Here is a 26,140-nt window from a genome sequence, read left to right on the forward strand (position 1 = left end):
ATTAAAAAATTAAAAAAAAATACTAGAATTGTTACTATTTTAGTTTTATTGCGGTTGCCCTTGGAATCGGGAATAGGACCGATGGCCTTGGGAATCGGACCAAACATATGGTCTAGACAGTTCCTAGTTCGATCCATCCGATATGCTCACCCCTAACTTCAACATGTGAAAATCAGAGACAATTAAAAAAAAAGAAAAAAAAAAGCTTGGTCATGCATGGGAAATGATGAGTGCGAACGGGGCGCAACTTTCATAGTCTCTGCTTTAAACTTGAGGGCTTTGCATCTGGGCCAACTCTACATAATTATTAAAATGGGCTCTACATAAATAGGCCCAACACAACTATAATTCATGATTAAAAATAATCACAACACCACCACCATTAATAATAATAATAATAATAATAATAATAATAATACAGAAAAATCATCTCAAGTTTATTATAAGGCAGGCCAAGGGCTTCCGTAACTATGAACTAAGTCAATAATAGGACTAAGTCAAGTAATCAACTTACATAAAGGCACAATCAAACCGTTTTTAATGACTGACGCCTGATGCGTTCGGTGAACTATTTCAAGGAGGAGAGAGTTCCTGTGCTAATGCCTCGAAGATGTATTGAGTCGGATCACATCAAAGTGGAGTATAGCTTCTCATCCGAGTCGGAGAACTCCTCGAGCCGAAGTTTGCTGTCAGGATAGCACGGAGGCATGTAGCCCGGGGGGTCTCGGATGCTCGTGTCCTCGGTGCCGCCATTTTTCACAATGAACACGGAGTTCATGCCCCAAGTGAGGTGTTTATCCAGGTGACAGTGCCATAGCCACACTCCTGAGAAAAACACAAAAGCATTAACCTTTGGGCTTAGATTGCTTTCTAACCCTAAAAAGACAGTACCCAACGTCAGGGATGGAAATCAAGATTCGATTAGCTTAAGTTTTGTCCCTGCCCATCAAGGTGTTCTCTTGAATTCTCAAAACTTCTGTCCATCACCGCAGGGGTAGAGAACCCTTCGCTGTCTCGGCTGAGCTGGAGAGAAGTGGAAAATGTGACCAGCTGTTACTGTACCGTACTAACCTGGATTGCTTGCCTTGAATCTAATGGCAAGCCATCCGTCCTTGGGTACTGAAGCGGTGTTCTGATAAGGAGGATCGATCAAATTGAACGTTAGAGGGTCGGTCTCGTTGTTATAGATGCCGAAACCCGTGCCGAGCACGTAGAAGCTGTGGCCATGCAGATGCATAGGATGATTCTCGGACGAGTTCATCACGTCGGTGTTCTGGAACACTATCTCCACCTCCTCATTGTACTCGAGCACCTTCACCTTCGTCCCTCTCTCTGGTTCAGCCGTGGTGTTGAGAGGCAAATTATGCTGGGTGAAGTTGAAGAAAGTTGGCGGATCATCTGGAAAATCGGTCGTGTAGAAGCCGCTGACATTTCTGCAAATGATATGTAGCGCAATTGAAGAAACATTACTCGAAATTAGATCGCATTTAGCGAACTTTACATTTGCTAATCAATTTAAACATCTAAATTCACCCTTTAACCTATATTTGCATTTCGAGCATCGAGGAATGAGATTATAATAACAAAGATCTTGCGAAGGTAACCTGTAATATGCTTGCAGTACGTCGGTCCAAGGATTATACCAGCTGATGTTATTTACGCTTGCAGATGGGTAAACTTCTTCTGTTGTATCATTGATTTCGACCATGAACTGGTTGAGCGACACAGTGATGAACATGCGAGTCGTTATATTCATCGGAACATTGACGTGATCGATAATGTTCCTCATACTCTGCACAAAGCCTGTCGCAGATTTATAGTTGGTGTACGACGGAAGACCGGACGGGAAGACGGGAGTCGATGGGGCAGTGTAGTTTCCACTATACTCAAGAATCGCTGTCGCGTTGGTGTGATCGTATCCACTGTATTTGAACATGTTGCTGTAGTATTGCCTAGCGGCAACGTAGTACTGACCTGGAGGCTGATTTGCCGTGACCAGGACGTCTATAGTTTGTCCAGGACTAATCAAGATGTATTCCGAAGAAAAGGGCTTGAGGTATGCCGCATCGGATCCAACGACGGTGACGTTGTGGTCTGCGATTGCAAAGAAGAGCTCGGCATTCATGCCAGCATTGAGTAGGCGGAGAAGATAGGTCTTTCCATAATCGACCATCCACCTGTGTGTAGTTTCTACACAACACGGAGAAGAAACGGGGAAATTGAGTGAATCTGCAGCCTTAGTGCTAATACATCTTCCTGCAATTTAAGTATGTACCATTGGAGCATTCGCAGAAATCTCCAGGTTCGCCGTTGATGGTGTACGCCTCCGACACAAGCAAGTCTGACCCAGCGGCGAGCTTCTCGGCGATGGACTCGTAAACGTCCTCCGTGTACCAAGACGCTGCGAAGTAACAGTAACATTGCTACATTACAGGAAATGAACTGTTTGAAAACTACAGGTGAAACCTTTGTACATACCGAGCACCATCTCTTTCTCGCCGTCGGGCTGCGGAAATGGATAGGATGTTCCGTCGGCGGGGTGAATGACGATGAGGCCATGAATACTATATCTTGCCCACTCGCTGTGAGCGTGCCACCACAACGACCCCTCCTCTTCCGTAAACAAAACTTGATACGTGAAATTTGTCCCCGGCGAAATGTTACACTGTGTCACGTATTCGGCCCCATCAAACCATGGATTTCTTGGCTGGTTCACTCCATGCCTATCAAAATTTGAGTTAGCAGCTGCAACTTATCAAGCAAGAACGATCAAGTCTATAAGTTGGTTCCGAAATACTTAGTTGGATAAATCTCACTCAAATTAAAAATAGCTAGCTCGTCTTCTATATAAAATCCCTAAAATGGTACACTTATAACAAATTTATTCCCCTTTAATTTATGTTAAATTTTAACGTCAAATTGCTAAGTTAGACAATGTAGGTATACTGATTTTGGTTTGTACCCTCCTTTCATTATAGGTGCACTGTTTGTATTTTTCGTGATATTAATTCAATTTAATTAAAATTAATGAAGAGTAAATTTATCATAAATATACCAGTTTGAATTTTTGTAATAAAAAATTAGTTTTTGTGTAATTTTTTTTTATAAATATACTAGATTGAGGTTTTTGATAATAAAAAAATTAATTTAAAAAAATATATATATTTTTAAAAACAATAGTACTCTTTTGGAGGTTTCGTCACATTAACTTGGGTTTTTTTTTAAGCGTAGATTTATGGTTCAAGGGAAATTTTATGCGAACATTTTAATGGTGGGTCCATGTACGAGCAGTGGTTTTTTTAAAGTTATGGTGGAGAGAAAAAGCGAGATTGATAGGGGGACCGAACGGGCTACGGCAATCGCAATAATCTTACTCCAATCATTGCCTTGTTGCACAAGCCCTACAAACTTTTCGTCCTAAATTCGCGGTGGATGGGTCCAGTTTTTCTGTTGTTATTGACCTCTTTCTTGATGTTTTTTTCCTTGTTGCACAAGCCCTACATCAACCTCGACATACAAAGTTCCTGGAATAAATCAACAGATGAACATACAAGCTTTTGTTTTATTCGCAATCATCTCTTGTATCCTCGCTTGTCGTCGAATTCATCTTGGGTGTGAAATTTTTTAGTGGAACGTTGTGGTTGGTATCTTTACTTTTGTTTGAAAATCAATATTTTCCTTTATTTTCTTCGTTTCAAAATTGCTCTTGTACCTTTTAAAAGTGTCATTGGTAAATCTCTGAAATTATCGTCTAATGGCGGAATTTGTCATCTTAGCAATAACGTCAATTAAAAATTCATTGACATGACTTAATACAGCTAGAAGTTTTTCAAGTGGAATTTTTGTTCCCTTTCTTTAGTACTCTCTCTCTCTCTCTCTCTCGGAGTAACCACCACCATCATCAACGTCATCTTCATTTTCTTCTCCTTCTTCAACTTTAACCCCTGTGATTAGAACAAAGACCCATAAAATCTAACATCCTACCAATGCAAAACCTCAAGCGGCGATGGCTGAACTTGACAAAGCTCAAGCAACCATAGCGGTCATGGCCACAGGCTCAAACAAGCCCTAGCCCCCTGCAAACTTAACGAAGCTCAAGCATCCATGCTCGTGAGTCTGGAGAAGTTTGAAAAATGACCAAGTTTGACAAAACTCGAGTAGTCCCCCCCTTCTCTCCAATTAAAAGAATTTTGTGTATCATAAAAGATGCGCAAATCCTAACGTCCAATTAAGCAATTCGGTTGTCCATGTCAACGAAAACCGATGAGCCATAAAAAAAAAATGACATAGATTTTTCGGGTAAAAGTAGAGGTGATCAACCTAACATTTTACCTAGTTTTTGCTTAAACATGGTATACTAAGACCGATTCATGAAATTAATATGAAAAATGACATACAGGACAAACTTTCATGTGGGATACTGTACGTAGGATGAGAATGAGATTTGCAAGTTAACATGAGAGAGAGAGAGAGATTACCAGTGGATAGTGACGCCGTAGCCACCTTGGTTATGGACGTTCACGTACAAAGTGTCCCCTTTCTTCACATAAATGGTTGGCCCCGGAAAACTGTCATTAACGACTAACATACTCTTTGTACTGCACAGCCTCGTGTAGTTTTTCTCTTTCAGCTGTGTGCATAATTTAAACATGTGTACATAACTTATTGGTTGACGAGACATTAAACAATGGAGAAAGCTTAAGAAATTTAGAGGTAGTGAAACATCAAGTTAAACTCGCTTTCTTCTAAGGAAAAAAGGGAAGCAACTCACGACGAAATCATGGTAATGAACGTCGCCATGCACGATGCTTGCAGAGAGGAAAAGAAGAAGCCCGACAACAACAAAAGCTGAGACCAATAGCTTCGTCGCGCAGACCGCCATTGCCGTAGTCTTCGTTCCTTCTTCTCAGGTGGGCTCTTGTGGATGAGGAACAAAAGGGCACTGACGGAAGAGTTTTCACTTTAGGCTTCATTTAAATGAGACCTTGATTCCAAAAAAAAAAAAAAAAAAATGAGACCTTGATTGGTGAGAACAGTCAAACCACTTACGCTGTATTTTCTCTTCGACTATCTAAGGTTATGTGGCGTGGGTTTGACTTGTTGGCTGTGAGATTTAGATGGAGGCTGATTAGTCATATCCATTCCTTCTCCCCCATGGGTTCTTGTGGTTGATGAACCACAGAGCATTTATGCAACAGTCTTTCTCTGTTCGCTTCATTTAAGTTAGATCTTGGTTGGTAAATAGTTGACCCCTTTTGCACAGTTCCCAGGTTACATGGTCGTGGTACCAATCCTTTCCTCGTCTCGTGGGTTTGAACTGTAGGCATTGAGATTTAGGTGGAGACTGACTACGTCTAAAAATAATAATTTCTGTGTGAATAAGTTGTGAACACGTTTTCGGAGACGCTTGTTAAACATATTTCTTCTAAAAAGTCAATTTATTTAATATTATCCTATATCCCTTTTCGGTTACTTAAGATCGGATGCGGACTTACTTATTTCTCACATTATTCGATAAATCTTTTTTTTTTATATAATTAATTTTATCATCGGATCTTTACAGCTCACAAGCAAAGAAGTTTTGAGATACCCGATCACCAAGTGAAAGCGAACAATCCAGACCAAATTTTTTATTATAAATAGTACCCTTGCCTTTTGTTCTTCCTTCGTTCTGAGAACAACTAATAAAAGCTACCGCTGAATTTTGACTATTTCTTCTTGACTTACGGATGCCAGTCGACTAACTAACCTCCTAATTTTCTCCTCCTAACGCGCACGTGCAGTGTGTGAACTAAGTTGAGAACCGCAAGATCATACTTATATTCAATTTAAGGGTTGTATGATAAGCGAGAAAGAATGTTTAAAGTGAGAAACTTCCATGATTTTTGGTTTGTTTAGGATGCAAAAAGTTCACCTTTATCGAAAACGTCAATGATGGCCACCAAATCAACGAGATTAATTAATCGAACCTTGATAGTTACTTGATGATTTGAATGGCATAACATTGGGAGACTCATTCACGGTCATTAGATTGTTTCAGTGTCAAAATAGCATATCTTAAAGACTATCTCAATACATTGGAGTAGAAGCTATCACAATTCGTAGTAATTCATTCACATGAGCTTCCATAATCCTACTGAAAATGTGTCAAAGGAAGGTGTTAGAGATAATTAGAGTAATTTTCTAGAATATTTTTCTATGTTAGAGATAATTAGGATATTTCTGTTGGTTTTTATATAGCTATCAAGATTGTGCGAATAATGTCCCTTTAATTATGCATATTTTGATAAATATATGTTATTTTAAGTGCACTCGGTGCATACCAAGTGCGCATCTGGATTGCCTCTTGTAATTTTTTTTCCCAATAAGTTCTAACATCCTCCTGCCAACATTGATTTTAACGTTGTTCGTCTTGTCTATTAGCCAATGTCAAACTGTAGTATTGGTTGCATGGTCTTCAAAGCCCTATCATATGAGGAAGCGCCAGCGAGTTGTTGTTTCATGAGCAAAGCCAGCTACATTAGCCGTTGTTGTTTCCCTGCGATTAGTCGTCTCTTTAATCAGCAAAGCCAACCGCATCAATCTTGGCTTGGTCATTATGGCACCACTTGCACAAGTTGCGTCGTTTAGTAAACGTTTTAAACGCAAAGCCAACCGCATTAACTACTTACAATTACGACACCAGCCGCATTGGCCGCGCTCATCTAATTACTCTTTTAGTCAACAAAGTTAGCCGCATCGACCTTAGCTGTATCGACATTTTGCTGTTTTTCCTTTGATTCACAACCTTTGCCTACTTATACTAGAGAACCGATGCCACCACCAAAATCGCCATTAAATTGCTCCTAGTTGTTCAATCATTTGATAGCCAAGGTCATTCTTTGATAAATGATCACCATCAATCAAACTCAATAGAATTTGATCAATCCTTTTTTTTTTCTATCATAAGATGGAAAACAACCTCATTTTTAGGTATTTCATTTCATATGTGATTTGATTCTCATAAAATTTTACAAATCCGTTTTCTGCTCGTATCTTTAGTCTGCTACTTGAGCTTGACTTGATTGCGAAGCTCCGGGCTTGATGCGTTATTCGACCTCGATTGATCTTCAGTCCGGATCGGAGGAGCGCTCGACGACAACATTCTGTTACGACTGTGGCGCTTTCTACGTCTTTACTTCTTGGCAGGCGCAAATTGGAATCGTCATTCAACAAGAAGACTCCCAGGTAATAATGGTCCTTTGAATATTAGTTTCCTGAATGTTAGACAGGAAATGTAAGTAACGAATCTCATACACGTCCCGACATGTTTAATAATTGGTTCGTACCGAGACCATCAGAGCGCAATCACGATCAAGTTGATGTGTACAGAATACGCTAATTGTTGAAGCTAGAAACAGGAACCATTAATTTTATCCGCCACTTCAGAGGAAAATTGGTGTGCACCCGCGACAAACGGGTCCGGGCGTCCAGGTTTTTGTACTCGAATTGGTCCTCCATCGCTTAAGTCATCATTGGAAATGAGGAGAGAGAGAGAGAGAGAGAGAGAGAGAGAGAGAGAGAGTAGAAGCTTAAGGTTGAGAAGGGAGGTGTATCCCTAGAGAATAAGTGGGAGAGAAAGAGTACTAAGTGCTCAAATTACTACTTCTATGTTATCGTTAATGGGTCGCTGAATTGTGTTGGATATATGGCGGGCTATGGATGACAAGTGGCTAAAGGGGCATCACTAATGGCATCCATACTCTTTTAGAGATCAAAGCACTTTCGACATTTTCAGATAGTGGCAATACCTATGTATTCTCTAATGAATAACAGTAAAGTGATGTCTCATCAAGATTAATATATCCGGTGACAAGGAATATCCATTGGGTCGAATACTCGAAATTTGTTTATTGCTATCATATGTACCCGTCAGTGTAATAATGACATGCATCAAGGGTTGATTCGTTGGTAAGAATCACCCTCATCAACAACATTTTATATTCTCTATCATTACACGACCAATTTATATTGTATTACTCTAAAGGACTTGAACCAAACGAAATTACCATATGTGGGCAATTTATTAAGGTTAACCTAAGATGCTAAGAACAAAAATTTGACCTTTGTAAACAATATCTGTTGGGTTGATCAATAATGGGGCAATTAGATGGATTGTTTAAAATTTTTACCAATGGCACTCCTTTGTCATAATCCAGTAAGGAAGATTTTTGTCAACGGAGAAGATGGAAGTAAGTGAGACTCGTCCAACCGTTAATTTTCAATTGAAAGACCGTTTGGTATACGAGGAAAAGAATCTTTGGAAGTGAGAAATAGGACCTAAAAGCTCCATGATTTGATTTTTTTTGGATGCAAAAAAAGTCCACCTTGATCAAAGATTTAGCCGAGGGATTTGAAGAAAATTACACGCTAATGGCCCGTGATGGTCACCGAATCATTGAGATTAATTGACGAACCATGATGATTACTTGATGATTCGAGTGAGATAGCATTCTTAAAGACTATCATGATAAATAGTAATTCAATCAAGTGAATTTATATATATTATGTGGTACTCATGGGTTCATTTTAACCAAATCAAGGAATCATAGTCTGCTACTCGAGCTTGACTCAGATTACGAAATTCTGAGCTCGATGCGTTATTCCATTTCGATTGAGCTTCAGGTCGAATGATTAAGATTCTGTCATGACTCTGGCCCTTGGAGGCAGAAATTGGAATCATCACTCAAAAGACGATTACTTATGATGGTCCACTGAAATTCAACTTCTTGAACGTTAGAAATTGGAATCATCACTCGAATGATTAAGTAACGAATCTCATTCTTTTTCCAACTTATTCGATTTCCTCAAGTACTTGGATCTTCAATGTGCGACTGTGAATAAGTGGGAAAATTATCCAAAAAGTCCTAAATAAATTGTAAATGGTTAATTTAGTCTTAAACCTTTCTATTGTGCAAATTTAGTCTTAAAACCTTTGATGATTTGTCAATTTAGCTTTTAACCTCCCAATTGTGTTAATTAAAACTAAAATCTTTTAAAAATTTATCAATTTAATTTTAAACCTTTTGACAATTTGTCAATTATCAAATTTACTAGAAATTGCTAACGTGGACGTTGGTTGGCTACTAAGGGTGCGTTTGGTAATCATTTTGTTTCGGAAAACAATTTTTGAATAGAAATAGTTTTTTCCTATTTCTGTTCCCGAGAACAATTTCGAGTATACTTTACCAAAAGAAATAAAAAATTTATAAGTATAATAACGTGTTTGGTAATTACAAAAATTTCTATTCCAAGAATAGAAATGCGTTTGGTAAACTTGTATAATTTTGTTGTTTTTTTTTTAAATTTTCAATATTTTTATTATATTTTTCCTTTTTTTTTTTTTTTTTTCCTTCTTCCTCCTTTGTGGCCGGTCGCTGGCCATGGTGGTGGCCGGCAACCGACCGGGCGAGGTCCGGCGAGCTCACCGGTGGCCTCGGTGGCTAGGCGAGCCTCGCTAGGCCATAGATGAGGCTTGACCTCGCCCAAGCGGCACGAGGCTCGGCCTCGCCAGATCTGGGCAAGCTCGAGCTTTGCCGATGGTTGGGCAAGCTCGGCGTCGCTGGGGGCCGTTAACGCTCCGGCGAGGTCACCAGCCAAAAGGAAGGAGAAGGAAAGAAAAGAGAAGAAAAAGAAGAGAGAAAAATTGTTTATTGGAATTATTACTAGGAACAAAAGGTTACTTTTTTTCTACTTCTTATTTCTATTCTAAATCTGTTTTCGGGAACAAAAGTTTTACTGAACACATTTCTATTCTTTTTTTATTCCCTGAAACAAAAGAACATAAATTTTTGTTCCGAGGAACGGAAACACTTTAACAAATAGGCCCTTAGGTGTTGTTTGGTAACGTTCTGGAGAACACATGTTTTTGTTCTTTTGTTCCTTGAAACAGAAATAGAACAAAAATGCGTTTGGTATTTTTTTTTGTTCTTAGGAATAAATTTAGAACAGAAACAAGAAACCAAAAAAGAAAAAAAGAAAAAGAAGAAGTCGTTTATTGTTCCCGAGAACAACTCAAGAAACAAGTTGTTGTTTCTTTTCTTTTCTTTCTTTTTCTTTCCTTTTCTTCTTCCATAGCTAGTCATCAACTCGGCAATGGCTGGCGATCGGCTAGACGAGGCTCGGCGACCTCGCTGGAGCCTCGTCGGCCCCCGGCGAGGTTGCCCGAGCCTCGCCCGGTCACCGCAAGGCTCGGCGTCACTTGGGTCAGCGTTGCCTTGCCTTGTGGTGGCCGAACGAGGTCGAGCCTCGCGGTGGCTAGGTGAGGCTGAGCCACGACGAGGCTTGAGGGGACCTCACCGATGGCCGGCAAGGCTCGAAGGGACCTCGCTAGTGGCCGACGAGGCTCCCTTGAGGCCGGCGACCGGCTAAGAGGAAGGAGAAGGAAAAAAAAAAGAAAAGAAAAAAAGAAAAATTTGTAATAAAATTATTAATATAGTAAAAGAAATTTTAAGTCACAAAATTTTTTTGAAATCGTACCAAATGTGTCTCTGTTCTCTGAATAGAAATTTTTTATATCTATCAAATGTCTTAAAATACTCAGAAACTTTTTTCAAGAATAGAAATAGAAAAAAGTGTTTTTCAAAAGAAACTGTTTTTGGGAATAGAAACGTTACCATACGCACCCTAACCATCCTACATGACGTGGATAAGGCTAACGTAAATAATTTTTGCTTTTTTTTTTCAAGAAAAATTATGTACTTTTTCTTCCTTTCTCCCCTTCTTTTCCTTATACTTTTGGTTAGTACTTGGCCATGGCCGACGATAGGCGAGGGCCATTGCCCTTGCAGCCTAAGCGAGGGCCGCCCTCATCTGGCAAGGGCCACGACGCCCTCATCGGCCGTGGCTGAAAACTAGCCATGGGAAAAAGGAAAAAAAGGAAAAAAAAAAGGAAGAAGATTTAAATGAAATACAAAAATTATGTACATTAGCACTAATCATGCCACTCATGTCATTTAGGATAGTCACTAGTTGGCCAATGTACACGTCAACGGCTCCAACTAAAATTGTTCTGAATGACTAAATTGACAAACTATCAATGGATTTAAGACTAAATTGGTAGATCTTCAAGTTTATAATTAAATTAACACGATTGAAAGGTTTACGACTAAAGCGGTAAATCGTCAAAATGTTTAAAATTAAATTGATATAATCGAAAATTTTGGAACTAAATTAATCGTCGTACAATAAACTTAGGACTTTATGGACAATTATCCCGCGAATCATTGATGCAAAAAATACTTCTTGTAAGAATATGATAACTATCAAAGCTGCAACTGGGAACCACGAACTTGTTTTGCAACTTTGTTTGTGCTCGGAGTGGCTCTCTAAATCTAATGCGTAAGTTAATTCAAAGAGAAAAAGGGTGTGTTCCTCGAGAAAAAAAGTGGGAGAGAAAGGATAACCAAGTGCTCGGCTTATGTTGGACAATGGTGGTCTATGGATGACTAGTGGCCAAAGAGGTGTGACAAATGGCATCCATATCATTTTAAAAACACGTTTTAATTTTTAAATAGTTCCTCAACCGGGGGAAGTTTGTTAGCCAGTCGGTTGAGGAACTGTCCCTGAAGGGGTGCTAACAAACCTGTAGGATTTTCACCTACCCCTACTCAAGTCAGGCGCGAGTCAAGGATTGGTTACCTTGAGTCTACCTGAACTTAGCCTGCAAGTAAACTTACAGACGTGGTGTTTACCCTCACCACCGCAGAGCCCCCTAATTCCCGGCCTATGTTTTACCAACCGACCGAGAGGATGGGGAAGCAAGTACGGGGTTGCCCCTGCCTTTACTTCCATGAGCAGTTTAAGGACCTGCTCAGGTCCAACATCCATATCATTTTAAAAACACGTTTTAATTTTTAAATAGTGCTCACAACGTTGGATGCTTGATGAATTAACATTGTGGTACTTTAACAGGATGTCCAGTCACATTCACTTGAGAGAGAGACAGAGCAAATGATAAACAAAATACACGTGGGCCAATATTATAAGCCACCACTTACAAAGCAAGACTTTCATTGGCAATTACACTTTTTAGATCAACCTCTCTTTTGTCAGTACTTACAAATGATTAATCAGGTGTGAATTGCAAAATCTGATCACATGGTGCCGAAGATACTCTGACTGGCATTGACACGATCCTATGTCGGCCAAGATACTCTGGGAAAATATATATATATACAATCTTTTGTTTTTTTATCAAGAGGACAGCTAATCAATCTTATTTGTTATTATTATTATTTTTCATCATGACCCTAATCTTTTTTCGAAAGAATGATGATACCAGTCTATGGAGGGTCAGAGCACATAAGATTAAAGTTGTGAATAAATAGCAAAACCCAACATGTTTTTGAGGTCTCCCAAATCAGCAATCATCTCTTGCTTTGACTCGACAATTAGCTCAGGCCGATTGACTCGCCACGAAGTACACGAGGCATGCATTGAGCAAAGTGTACGTTCTTTAGATTAGTCAGTAATGGTGCCAAAACTTGTCGAACACGTACCTTCCACTGAGTCCTCGCCGCTGAGTCCTTAGATAACAAGAAGCAAACATGAGCAGCTGCAAAAGATGCAACAAGTATGCGATTGGGGATTGCCGCCCCGCGACTCCAGCTTTGGCCTACACAAATCTATAATTTATCTACTGCTGGAAAGAGATGAGCAGAGATTTTTTTAAGTAAGAAGTCTTAAGATTAACCACATTCGTGACCTTTCTGAAGGTGAATTACCCAAAAGAAAGCTAATAAATTACTAAGTTGAAGACTTAGCACGGACCCCTCAAGCCCTACCAATCGCAACTTGACACTAAAAAATTAATTCATTTAAATGTGCAATTATACTCAATTTGGAGCCGCTACTAATCGATTAGAATCGATTAGTAACCCAAGTAAAGTATGGGAGAATACTTTACTTTTGCGAACCGGAGATTCAATAGATTCGGGAACATGGATTACGCTAGATTAATCTAACGCCCTTTTGGTATATTTTCATTTTTATTTCAAAAATATTTTTGTAAGCAGTATTGATTAATTTTAACCTAAGCTACTAACATGCAAAATGTGATCATACGGATACACAATCAATAAAATAACATTCAATAATCTGAAGTGATAGATTGTAAGAAATTATAAATTACAACTTTATTAAGGTCTACTCTCTAAAAATGCATGCCCTAAATATTATTTCTAAATGACATGGCACCTAATATTAATTATATGCAATCTTAATTTACATTTGATATGCATGAGTTTTACTTCAATGATATATGAGATGCAATTCACATGACATAACTTGAACCATCACAATATGTGTGCAATCTAATTTACATAATCCTAAATATGCACGTGCTACATGATACGGGATGGATGATGTGGTAATTCTAATGCATGTTCTTTTTAGGATTTTTCTTTTTTAAAAATAATGCAACCTTGATAAATTATATTTCTTATATATATGCAACCTACACTGAATAACAATGACATTAAATAGGATTAATTATGAATTAACCCTATTGACTAACCAAGCAAATGACCTTTGTGTTTTCCTTTTTTTTTTTTGTTTTAAATGACTTAATAATTTTTATTGAAAAGAAAGCAACATAAATATGCAATGCTAATCTTTTGGCATTTTTTTAGTTAAAAAAAAAAAAGCTACCTGATGGAATACTAAGACATTAAATCTAAAAGTACGACTCACTAACTAAAGCGCAGCATGTGGTGTGCATATTATGAAATCTATGTGACATAAATAACATTTTTTTTTTATTAAAGGAAAATTATCATGATATCGTATGAATCTTAGAAATCAAGGTGCGTTTCTTTAAACATGAAATGCGTGTGGACCTAAGTTCTAGATATTACATATAATGCATGATATGTGATGTGTACGTAACGATTAAATATCAAATGACAATCGAAATATATGTAATGTGATGCATAAACTTTTAATTTGTTCTATATTGTCCATGAACTTTTAATTTGTTCGATGTGGTCTCTAAAATTTTAATATATGTTCAATTTAATCCATGAACCATATGAAATAGTTTACTGTTGTCCTTTCGTTAATTCAAGTCTAGAGGCAACATTAAACACTTTTATACGGTTCAAGAATCATATTGAGCATATACCAAAAGTTTAAGAACTACATCGGACAAATTAAAAGTTCATGGACCTTATTCACAAATTGAATGTTTACACATTACATTAAATAAGTTAAAAGTTCTTGGATCACATTACATATTAGACCAAAATTATGGGATCATTTGTGTTATTTTTCCCTTAATATTATATTCCAAACTAGAGCAAAATCAATACGTCCACTTTTATTTTTTACTAGTTTATTTTTCATTTTTTTCTAGTTCTCTCTCTCTCTCTAATACTTTCAAACATAAGAGAGATTTTGTAGATCTTCTTACTTTTACACAAAAAAGTAAATGATAAAAAAACACTTTTGCTCTTGAAAAGTCATATAAATCCCACATATTGACGGAAAAAGAAAAGAGTCAAGGACTGTAGCAAAGTTAAAAGTCAAGAAGCATGTGTGACGGTTGACAGTCATGGGAAGATGACAACTTCCCAAAATTTAGGAAGTATGGGTAATAAATAAATTTTCATAATGTAGGTCTCATTTGTTAAATATTTAGCTTACAACGCTAGGATTTGATCCCACATGACCCCTATTGCATAGCAACACTCTCTTAATTTGGTTTTTTTTTTTTTTGGTCGAATCTTAATTGGGTATTTGACTTGGTGCTCTAACCTCTTTCTTGCATTTTAAATGTCTACCAAGAACCATACCTTATTTGAGCGTGGAGATCACTCTCCACCCTCATTGGATCGACTAAAGGCCTAATCCATCCTTAAACCATGCATTCACCTGATAGAATTTTATTCCAGAGCCATTTGTTGCACTTCAATTACTTGTTCCATGTGAGTTATGCCTACGAAAGAGTACTCAATATGGTGACAATTTGAGAATTAGTCTTTTTAATGAATTACCTTGCATGGCTACAAACTCACCCTTATGGAATCTCTTTGCGTTGGCGATCACTTGATACCCTTCTCTTGCCAGGAGCCGGGAACTTATTCTAACATCACTTTTAACGACTCAATGCATTTTGCACATGGTGAATATCAAAAGGAATACTCAAGGTGTTGCCTAGTTAGGATGAGTCTTAGGCTCCAATTGTTTGGCAAATATATTCTCTTGAGTTTTTTTTTCTCATTTTCCAGCATTTGAATTGCTTAAGAAAATGAGTTAATGAAGATACATTGTATAATCAACAGAAATTCTATACTAAAATTCAGAAAAATAATTTTTTCTTTTAAAAATTAGAATTGTTTTCTAAAATATGACCAAACAACGGAGCTTGGACCAAAGACATTTACATTTGGCAAGAAAGCTTGGCACCCAATCCCAGGTTAGCCTGAGTCCATCAAGGCCGAGATCGATTCCTTGGCGATCGGGCCTAGGTAACAAAGGTTGGACCTAGGACTCTAGTGTTTATGCCCAAGTACCTGGCTCTTGCATCCAAGTCATCAATGCCCAAGCTTGAGTCCATTGAGACTAGAGTTGGATCCGCAAAGGCTAGGCTTGCTTAATGCTTGTGCTTAGGTCTTGTCAACCATGTTTAGGTACCTAACTCTCACGCCTAAGCCCGTTAAGGCTAGAACGTGGTTCCAAGTCCCTCGATTCCCTCAATGCTGGGCCTTAGACCTAGTGACCTTGCCAAGTACCCCACTCCCATGCCCAAATCATCGACGCCTAGCCCTAATTCCACAAAGGTTAGGCCTAAGGCTCTTGAGGTTGGGCATAGGACCTTCAAGGCCGTGCTTGAGTAGCTGAAACCTAGGACCTGATGTATGTGACCTAGTCCCATGTGGCCATGCTCAAATACTTGATTCCTGCCTCCAAGTCAAGCCTAGGTCTAGTGCTCATGACTAAGTCCCCAACGACCACACTTGGGACCTGGTACCTATGCCTAAGTCCTAGAGGCCATGCCTAAGCACTTTACCTCCCTCATCTAAGTTAGGGCCAAGTCCATAAAGGCTTTGCCCAAACCCAATGCTCATTCTCAAGTCCTCAGCGGTCATATCCAAGTACCTAGCTCTCATACCCAAGTCACTAGCATTAGACCTTAGTTCCTTGAATCTTAGGCCCGAGTCCACAAAGGCTAGACCCAAGTGCCTCTATGTTGGGCCCTTAGTTTTCTTTTCCAAAGGATGAAAATAATTTCCAATTTATTTTCATATTTTAGTCAAACACCATTATTTATTTGGAAAACATTTTTCAAAAATGTAAAATTTTTCACAAAAGAAAACGGAACCCTATTGATGATTCACCTCATGAGTTTAGTATGGGGATTTAGAATCTGTTCGATATTAGTCGTGGTATGTAAATGTGTTTTGAAGCTTTGTAATTCATATGTTTTGGTAATATTCATTTTACATCCGCAACTCCTTAATGCAAGGTCTAATTATCCCAAAGACAATTAGACCTTGCATCATATTTTTTTGAGAAGGTTTGTTCTCATATGTGAAACATAAAGTTGTGTGTACGAGTGAGCATGATTCTAATGTAGAACAAGGAACCAAAGAACCAAATCAGTTCCCACCATGGTAGATTTTAGGCTAAAAAAATTAGGGAATCGGTTCCAATGAGTAAGTTCCAAGTTCCTAGAACAAGTTTTTGTATTTTTTTGTTCTATCTGATTATGAGTGTGTAATCTTGAGCCACTAGCTTGGACTTCCATTTCTGGCATATCCATGACTAAAATCTTTACCGTGTTAATGTTTCAAATTTTTCGTATATCTTAATATAAGTTGTAATTAATAGATTGTAACGGCAAATGGTAGTCATTAGAAATAATAATTTCCCGCAATCATTCAATTAAGAATATAGGTGGAACTTGAATATATCATAAAATATATAATAGGGATCCCAAAGTACGCAAGTATGTCCAGGTTCCAAAAATTTGAGAACTGATTTCAACGAGTAAATTTCAAATGAAATCTGAATTGACTATGATACTACACACCTTTAGTTGTGTGACTAATTATTCTTATTTCTTAATTCTAAAGTTGGCCCTTTCAAGATTCACTTCCACACCTCTTTAATGAGCATGAGGGTTTCAAGTTACCGCCAGTAAATAATTAGCATTTTTTTTTTCAAAAACACCTAGTAGGGAAGAAAAGCTCCTCCACAAGTGTTCATCGCCATCGATGCGTTGGTCGTAACTTGTAACCATCACTGAATCGCGAACCGACGCGCCAATCGTAAAAATTTCAATCGCATGCGTTTGGCTTTTGTAAATTGCATGGAGAAAGTAGTGGTGACCGAAATTCTGGAGCGGCGAGTGTGTAGTAGATGGGACCGCAAGTCTGCAGCTGCAGGGGGGTCGATTTTGCAGCAACAGTAAGTGAACAAATCTCGTACCGCCTTGTGCCATTTGATCTGGAAGGAGCAGAACAGCATCCTCTTTAGGGAGAAAACCTTGTCTATCCCAGCTTTGAAGAAACATCTTATCAAAGTAGTCAAAGATAAAGCCTTGACTTTTGCTAATGTGAAGGACACCACTTGCAATAAAAGGATGCAATGCAGCTGGGGAACTGACTCATCTATCTTCTTCCCTGTGTTGGCTGACTCTGTTCTGTAAGAGGAGGTGGCGATTTGCTGCCTTTTGGGCTCTAATGCTTCCTGCTGGCTTTCGACTGGACCTTACTTAACTACCCTCCCGAGTCTTTTGCTCAAGGTAGGTGTGGTGGTGCTACTTCCTCTGGTTGCGGTTGATGGAGTTTGCGGATAATGGGCGCGATCTATTGCTGACTGCTGGCTGCCTCCGTCTCTGTTAGCTGCCTTTATTTGGCCGGTCCTATTTTGTTTTCTTTTGAAGCTGTTGTCTAGGCTTCACTGCCTTGTTGGCTTTGCGGTTGCCTTGTTCAGCGGCTTGTTTTTTATTGGCACCCTTCCACTCATGCAGACTAGGTTGTCCCTATAAGTGTAAGTTTTTAGTGCCGATCTGTTTGTACAGTTTGGATATATCTCAATATTATTTATTACTTACCAAAAAAAAAAAAAAAAAAACAAATCTCGTACTATTTGCACTTGCAGACTGAATTTTTAAGAAATCTATGTCCCATTCCTTGTACTGTTTGGACTTGAGTATTTTGCACCGAAAAGGCAAAAGATTGAAAGGGACGATTTTTTGGCGTTATTAAATGATGGAGCAGGAAAAAGGAGCGGGATTCTGTTTTCCTTATCATCTGTTCCTTTATTTCCAAATTTTTATCAAAGTGAGAAGACAATATATCAGAAGCTGATGTTAATACCCTCTATTTGGCAAGTAATAGAAGTAACACCTCGATGCTCAAGTGTTAAAATGATTGCAAGTCTTTTGTAAGATCATGCATTCAATTCACGTCGAAAGCAAATTATAGATCTATCAAACGGATAATCAAATTAAAAATTGTTCGACTTAAACTAATTTATTTAAATCTTTCTGATATATTTCCATACAATACAAATACTTGAGACCCATACTCGATGCAATCCATATTACTAAAACACTTCAACACTTAACATAATCTAGGAAAATCCATACCCAAATTAAAGTGTGAGTACGAAGTGAGAAAGCGTGAGATTGAATGAGGGCAAAAGAGAGTCATAGAGATGAATTGAGTCTAAATAAGTTATATACTCATTTAACACTTATATTATCTTTGACTTTACCTTACAAGCCATTTATCGAATATAATTTATATAACAATCCAATTCATCAAATATAGATCGATAAATGAATTTATGATCAATTTTGATAGATTTAGAGAACAATTCCTGCTCTATTGTCCAGCTAATACTGGTTTGCCAATTTTGGAACTGAGTTATATGCTTATGCAAAATAATTACAACTGAAACAGACATTTCGTAATTAGGCCTTTAGGGTAAGACACTCAAATTCCTGCCTTTTTGTTGTAGAAAGAAATAGTAACTTAAATGTATCTCCTGCTCTTTCGTTTCTTTGTTCATTTTTGAGATAAATCTATCGAAAATCCTAAAATATGTTATTAATATCAAGTCTTAAAAATTTTAAATAGTGTAATAAAAAAAATATGTCGAAAAAATAAGAAGTGCGATAAAGTATTCCGGTCAAATGCAGTCAAATTTCATTACTCGAAAAATGTGATATGACGCCAAGTGGACTCCACCTTAGAAGAAGTATCAAAATTTGAGAAACAAGACGATCAAATAAAAAATAAAATTTGTTTATAAAAAGAAGTTGGCGAATCGCACAGAAAATCTTGTCAGGGACGGCACCGCCACCCGTTTTCCCCAGGGCCCTATGCAGCAATGAGGGGCTCTTGCAATGGTGACGCCATTGCTTTGCTACCACCGCACCAGTTCCAATGAACGTACGAAGCGTCTTCAGACTCTTCAAAGGTGGAGAGACTCGAGAGATAGAACAGGTGGTGGCGAACGTATTAGATATGTAGAGATCTGATCACGTTACGAAAGCAAATTGAGTGTTTATATGAAACAAATTGACTGTGTCGAGATTTGATCACGGTTGGATTTATGACGAAATTGTGGTCATAAGTGCTAGCCGTCATGCCACCTCCTCACGGGGTCCATTAACCCTCGTACGGGAAGATGGGGAATTACCAAAAATAACTAAACCTATTATAATTATACGAGTTCAATCCTAATCAATTATTTTTCACCAATTCAATTTTAAACTTTTTACATTTCATCAATTTAATTTATCTAGCCAACTAGTTTTAACGTGGACATCGGCCCATTTTAGCCATCTAACCAATGTTGACACAAACAAATTTTGATAATATATTTTTTTTTCTAATTTTCATAATTATTTATTCTTTTTCCCCCTAGCAGCTAGTGCTAGGCGAGAGCTATGAAGCCCTCATCGATCGCAGGCAAGGGTCATGGCCCTTACTCAACTTGGCCCAAATCTAGGTGAGGCTTGGGCGCTACCTCGCACCTAAGACCTGGACCTCATGCGCACATTGTGATATAAATTGTACTAATCTTCAAGACCCACACACACACAACAATCTAGGTGTGAGGCCCAGGAGCCACAAGCAAAGACAACGATGACCTCGCTGGCTGCAAGGGAGGTCGTCTTCGCTTGCAGTCGGCGAGGGCTTTGCAGCCCTTGCCTAGTAGTTTGCGAGGAGGAAAAAAAAAAATAAAATAAAAAATAAAATAAAAAATTGGGAAAAATAAAGAATTATTAAAAATTATTTATGTTAGTGCCGGTTGCCTAAAATTGAGTTGATGGACTAAATTGATATAAATGCAAAAAAATTATGATCAAATCGGCAAAAAAAGGGATTTAGTATAATTGCAAGATTTATAACGTTTTTGTTAATTTTTTTGGAAAGATGAGGTGGTAGCAACATCCTTTTCCTTTTTTTTTTTAATCAAAGAAGGGTTAAAGCTAAATACACGAATTTAACGTGGTAAATCTATTTTTCCTATTTTTTGACATAATAAAACATTTAGCAACATCTCATCTGGTTGACCCAAACACTATATCTCTCTTTCTCTCTCTTCGCGGTTGTTCTTTTTGTTTTTGTTTGCAGCGCCACGTGTGATAAAATATTTTAAAAAAATTACTATGTTTGTATTTTCCATCATTCAAATTGGATAAAGTTAATGAGACTGCAATAATGGACTCTTTGGATGAAGTTTTAAGAGTTAATTGACTCGTACTAAGCGTGAAAATTCAATTAGTGAGTCAAATGGGCCCTGAAAAATTCAAACTTATGATTTCTAGCTCTGATACTATGTAAAAATTTATAAGACCATTATTAACTGTTATAAAAATTTAAGTTGTTAGATAAATACATCTTTTATTATTTAAATATTCTAACGAACCATAAGTTCATGTTTTGGTTTTTCAACATTTAAAATTTGTAATGTAATTTTTCCATTTTATACAACTATATATGTGAACATTAACATTGAACATGTGATTAAAATATAACTACCGTGTCTTAATTCCTAGATGGGATCAAACTAAATTGGGAACTGATTAGCCTTAGTTGAAGTGACTTTTGATAATTGTTTAAGGTTTTGGGATCATGGACTTTACTGGATAGTTTGGTCCAATCTAATGAAACCAATCTTTTAGCAAAAAAAAAAAATTAAAATTTTAAAAATACTAGAATTGTTGCTATTTTAGTTTTTATTGCTATTTTTAAGAAATGAAAAAATATTTAAAGAAAAAAAAGAGTTGATGCGGTTGCCCTCGGAATGGGGAATAGGACCAACGACCTTGGGAACCAAACCAAATAGTCCGGTTTGGACAGTTCCCAGTTCGATCCGTTCGATATGCTCACGCCTAACTTCAACACGTGAAAATCAGAGACAATTAAAAAAAAAAAATCTTAAAATTCTTTGGTCATGCATAGGAAATGATGAGTGCGAACGAGGCGCAACTTTCATAGTCTCTGCTTTAAACTTGAGGGCTTTGCATCTGGGCCAACTCTACATAATTATTAAAATGGGCTCTACATAAATAGGCCCAACACAACTATAATTCATGATTAAAAATAATCACACCACCACCACCACCACTAATGATGATGGTGATGATAAGGAAAAGAATAACACAGCAGAAGAACCAAAAATCATCTCAAGTTTATTATAAGGCAGGCCAAGGTCTTCCATAACTCTGAACATGTTATTTATGGCGATAATAGGACTAAGTCGAGTAATCAACTTACATAAAGGCACAATCAATGACCGACGCCTGATGCGTTCGGTGAACTATTTCAAGGAGGAGAGAGTTCCTGTGCTAATGCCTCGAAGATGTATTGAGTCGGATCACATCGAAGTCGAGTATAGCTTCTCATCCGAGTTGGAGAACTCCTCGAGCCGAAGTTTGCTGTCAGGATAGCACGAAGGCATATAACTCGGGGGGTCTCGGATGCTCGTGTCCTCGGTGCCGCCATTTTTCACAATGAACACGGAGTTCATGCCCCAAGTGAGGTGTTTATCCAGGTGACAGTGCCATAGCCACACTCCTGCGAAAAACACAAAAGCATTAACCTTTGGGCTTAGATTGCTTTCTAATTCTAAAAAGACAGTACTCAACGTCAGGGATGGAAATCAAGATTCGATTAGCTTAAGTTTTGTCCCTGCCCATCAAGGTAATCTCTTGAATTCTCAAAACTTCTGTCCATCACCGCAGGTGTAGAGAACCCTTCGCTGTCTCGGCTGAGCTGGAGAGAAGTGGAAATGTGACCAGTTGTTACTGTACTGTACTAACCTGGATTGCTTGCCCTGAATCTAATGGCAAGCCATCCGTCCTTGGGTACTGAAGCAGTGTTCTGATAAGGAGGATCGATCAAATTGAACGTTAGAGGGTCGGTCTCGTTGTTATAATTGCCGAAACCTGTGCCGAGCACGTAGAAGCTGTGGCCATGCAGATGCATAGGATGATTCTCGGACGAGTTCGCCACGTCAGTGTTCTGGAACACTATCTCCACCTCCTCATTGTACTCGAGCACCTTCACCTTCGTCCCTCTCTCTGGTTCATTTGTGGTGTCGAGAGGCAAATTATGCTGGGTGAAGTTGAAGAAAGTCGGCGGAAATTCTGGAAAATCGGTCGTGTAGAAGCCGCTGATATTTCTGCAAGTGATATGTAGCGCAATTGAAAAACATTACTCGAAATTAGATCGCATTTAGCGAACTTTACATTCACTAATCAATTTAAACATCTCAATTCACTCTTTAACCTATATTTGCATTTCGAGCATCGAGGAATGACGATCATACTAACAAAGATCTAGCGTAGCTAACCTGTAATATGCTTGCAGTACATCGGTCCAAGGATTATACCAGCTGATGTTATTTAAGCTTGCAGATGGGTAAGATTCTTCTGTTGTATCATTGATTTCGAGCGTGAACTTGTTGAGCGACACAGTGATGTACATGCGAGTCGTTATATTGATCGGAACATTGACGTGATCGATAATGTTCCTCATACTCTGCACAAAGCCTGTTGCAGCTTTATAGTTGGTGTACGACGGAAGACCAGACGGGAAGACGGGAGTCGATGGGGCAGTGTAGTTTCCACTATACTCAAGAATCGCTGTTGCGTTGGCGTGATCGTACTCACTGAATTTGAACTGGTTGCTGTAGTATTGCCTAGCGGCAATGTAGTACCGACCTGGAGGCTGATTTGCCGTGACCAGGACGTCTATAGTTTGTCCAGGACTAATGAAGACGATTTCCGAAGAAAAGGGCTTGAGGTATGCCGCATCGGATCCGACGACGGTGACGTTGTGGTCTGCGATTGCGAAGAAGAGCTCGGCATTCATGTCAGCATTGAGTAGGCGGAGAAGATAAGTCTTGCCATAATCGACCATCCACCTGTGTGTAGTTTCTACACAGCACGGAGAAGAAACAGGGAAATTGAGTGAATCTGCAGCCTTGGTGCTAATACATCTTCCTACAATTTAAGTATGTACCATTGGAGCATTCGCAGAAATCTCCAGGTTCGCCGTTGATGGTGTACGCCTCCGACACAAGCAAGTCTGACCCTGCGGCGAGCTTCTCGGCGATGGACGCGTAAACGTCCTCCGTGTACCAAGACGCTGCGAAGTAACAGTAACATTGCTACATTACAGGAAATGAACTGTTTGAAAACTACAGGTGAAACCGTTGTACATACCGAGCACCATCTCTTTCTCGCCGTCGGGCTGCGGAAACGGATAGGACGTTCCGTCGGCGGGGTGAATGACGATGAAGCCATGAATACTATATCTTGCCCACTCGCTGTGAGCGTGCCACCACAACGACCCCTCCTCTTCCGTAAACAAAACTTGATACGTGAAATTTGTCCCTGGCGAAATGCTACACTGTGTCACGTACTCGGCCCCATCGAACCATGGATTTCTCGGTTGGTTCACTCCATGCCTATCAAAATCTGAGTTAGCAGTTGCAACTAATCAAGCAAGAACGATCAAGTCTATAAGTTGATTCCGAAATACTTAGTTGGATAAATCTCACTCAAATTAAAAATAGCTAGCTCGTCTTCTATATAAAATCCCTAAAATTGGACATTTATAACAAATTTATTCCCCTTTAATTTCTGTCAAATTTTAATGTCAAATTGCTAAGTTAGATAATGTGAACTAATTTTGGTTTGTACCATCCTTTCATTATAGGTGTACCGTTTGTATTTTTCATGATATTAATCAAATTTAATTGAAATTAATGAATAGTAAATTTATCATAAATATACCGGCATGAGTTTTTTGTTATAAAAAAATAATTTGTGTAAATTTTTAATAAATATGCTAGTTTGAAGTTTCTAATAATCAAAAAATTAATTTGAAATAAATTTGTTATAACAATAGTACTCTTTCGGAGGTTTAAGCATAGATTTATGGTTCAAGGGAAATTTTATACGAATATTTTTATGGTGGTTCCATGTATGAGCATTGGTTTTTTAAAGTTCTGGTGGAGCTAAAAAGCGAGATTGATAGGGTGGACCGGACGGGCTAACTTTTCCTTCGCAATCATTGCCTTCTACGGCGTACCTAACTTTTCATTCGCAATCATCTCTTGTATCCTCGCTTATCGTCGAATTCACCCTGGGAGTGAAATTTTTTAGTGAAATGTTGTGGTTGGTATCTTTACTTTTGTTTGAAAATCAATATCTTTCCTCTATTTTCTTCAGTTCAAAATCGTTCCCGTACTTTTTAAAAGTGTCATTGGTAAATCTCTGAAATTGTCTAAGGGTGGAATTTGCTAATGTAGCATTAATGTCAACTAAAAAATCATCGACATGACTTAACGCCATTAGAAGTTTATCGAGTGGAATTTTTGTTCCTTTTCTTTAGTATTCTCTCTGTCTCTCGGAGTAACCATCATTATCATAATCATCATCTTCATTTTTTTCTACTTCTTCAACTTTAACCCCCGTGATTAGAACGAAGACCCATAAAATCTAAGATTCTCACCAATGCAAATGCAAAACCTCAAGCGGCGATGGCTGAACTTGACAAAGCTCAAGCAACCACAGCGGTCATGGCCACAGGCTCAAACAAGCCCTAGCCCCATGCAAACTGAACGAAGTTTGAATAACCAAGTTTGACAAAACTCAAGTTGTGATCGCCTCCCCTCCTCCCCCCTCCTCTCCAATTAAAAGAATTTTGTGTATCATAAAAGATGCGCATATCCTTACGTCCAATTAAGCAATCCGGTTGTCCATGTCAACGAAAACTGATGAGCCATAAAAAAAAAAAAATGACATAGATTTTCGGGTAAAAGTAGAGGGGATCAAACCAACATTTCACCTACCTTTTGCTTAAACTTGGCATGCTAAGACCGATTCATGAAATTAATACGAAAAATGACATAAGGGACAAACTTTCATGTGGGATATCATTAGTAGGACGAGAATGAGATTTGAAAAATGACATGCGGGACAAACTTTCATGTGGGATACCGTACGTAGGATGAGATTTGAAAGTTGACATGAGAGAGAGAGAGAGAGAGAGAGAGAGAGAGAGAGAGAGAGAGAGATTACCAGTGGATAGTGACGCCGTAGGCACCTTGGTTGTGGACGTTCACGTACAAAGTGTCCCCTTTCTTCACATAAATGGTTGGCCCCGGAAAACTGTCATTAACGACTAACATACTCTTTGTACTGCACAGCCTCGTGTAGTTTTTCTCCTTCAGCTGTGTGCATAATTTAAACATGTGTACATAACTTATTGGTTGACGAGACATTAACCAATGGAGAAAGCTTAAGAAATTTAGAGGTAGCGAAACAGCATCAAGTTAAACTCGCTTTCTTCTAAGGAAAAAGGGAAGCAACTCACGACGAAATCATGGTAATGAACGTCGCCATGCACGATGCTTGCAGAGAGGAGAAGAAGAAGCCCGACAACAACAAAAGCTGAGACCAATAGCTTCGTCGCGCAGACCGCCATTGCCGTCGTCTTCGTTCCTTCTTCTCAGGTGGGTTCTTGTGGATGACGAATAAAAGGGCACTGACTGAAGAGTTTTCACTTTAGGCTTCATTTAAATAAGACCATGATCGGTGAGAACAGTCAAACCACTTACGCTGTAC

General features: G+C 38.5%; 2 protein-coding genes across 3 annotated transcripts; both read right to left on the reverse strand.

Annotated features, from left to right (window-relative positions):
* Positions 1-491: 491 nt before the first annotated feature.
* Positions 492-26,140, reverse strand: LOC108953820 (laccase-14-like). Of its 2 annotated transcripts, XR_005545887.1 has the most exons (8): positions 25,890-26,140; positions 25,595-25,746; positions 23,732-23,976; positions 23,529-23,654; positions 22,858-23,443; positions 22,325-22,686; positions 21,806-22,079; positions 492-551 (listed from the first exon to the last, which is right to left on the reverse strand). XR_005545887.1 is itself a non-coding variant. In XM_010027256.3 (7 exons), exons 1-7 carry the CDS (start codon positions 25,998-26,000, stop codon positions 21,880-21,882), a joined length of 1,782 nt encoding a protein of 593 aa, XP_010025558.2. In that variant the 5' UTR covers positions 26,001-26,140; the 3' UTR covers positions 21,673-21,879. The 2 variants fall into 2 exon arrangements, 1 of the variants encoding a protein (XP_010025558.2); XM_010027256.3 differs by lacking the exon at positions 492-551 and having other exon boundaries at positions 21,673-22,079.
* On the reverse strand, positions 543-5,184 carry LOC104415870 (laccase-14). Its single transcript, XM_010027257.3, has 8 exons — positions 5,050-5,184; positions 4,772-4,942; positions 4,479-4,630; positions 2,479-2,723; positions 2,276-2,401; positions 1,605-2,190; positions 1,072-1,433; positions 543-825 (listed from the first exon to the last, which is right to left on the reverse strand). Exons 2-8 carry the CDS (start codon positions 4,880-4,882, stop codon positions 626-628), a joined length of 1,782 nt encoding a protein of 593 aa, XP_010025559.2. The 5' UTR covers positions 4,883-4,942; positions 5,050-5,184; the 3' UTR covers positions 543-625.

This window comes from Eucalyptus grandis, chromosome 8, assembly GCF_016545825.1.
Source record: "Eucalyptus grandis isolate ANBG69807.140 chromosome 8, ASM1654582v1, whole genome shotgun sequence".
Taxonomy (NCBI): Eukaryota; Viridiplantae; Streptophyta; class Magnoliopsida; order Myrtales; family Myrtaceae; genus Eucalyptus; species Eucalyptus grandis.

Bases quoted from the DNA above. Each gene is read 5' to 3' on its own strand.
- LOC104415870 (XM_010027257.3), bottom strand. From the start codon at position 4,882: ATGGCGGTCTGCGCGACGAAGCTATTGGTCTCAGCTTTTGTTGTTGTC. The intron at 2,724-4,478 runs GTAATCTCTCTC...AAATTTTGATAG, and splicing joins TACGGCGTCACTATCCACTG to GCATGGAGTGAACCAGCCAA. The intron at 1,434-1,604 runs GTTACCTTCGCA...TATCATTTGCAG, and splicing joins GTACTGCAAGCATATTACAG to AAATGTCAGCGGCTTCTACA.
- LOC108953820 (XM_010027256.3), bottom strand. From the start codon at position 26,000: ATGGCGGTCTGCGCGACGAAGCTATTGGTCTCAGCTTTTGTTGTTGTC. The intron at 23,444-23,528 runs GTACATACTTAA...CGTGCTGTGTAG, and splicing joins TTTCTGCGAATGCTCCAATG to AAACTACACACAGGTGGATG. The intron at 22,080-22,324 runs GTTAGTACAGTA...TGTTTTTCGCAG, and splicing joins ATTCAGGGCAAGCAATCCAG to GAGTGTGGCTATGGCACTGT.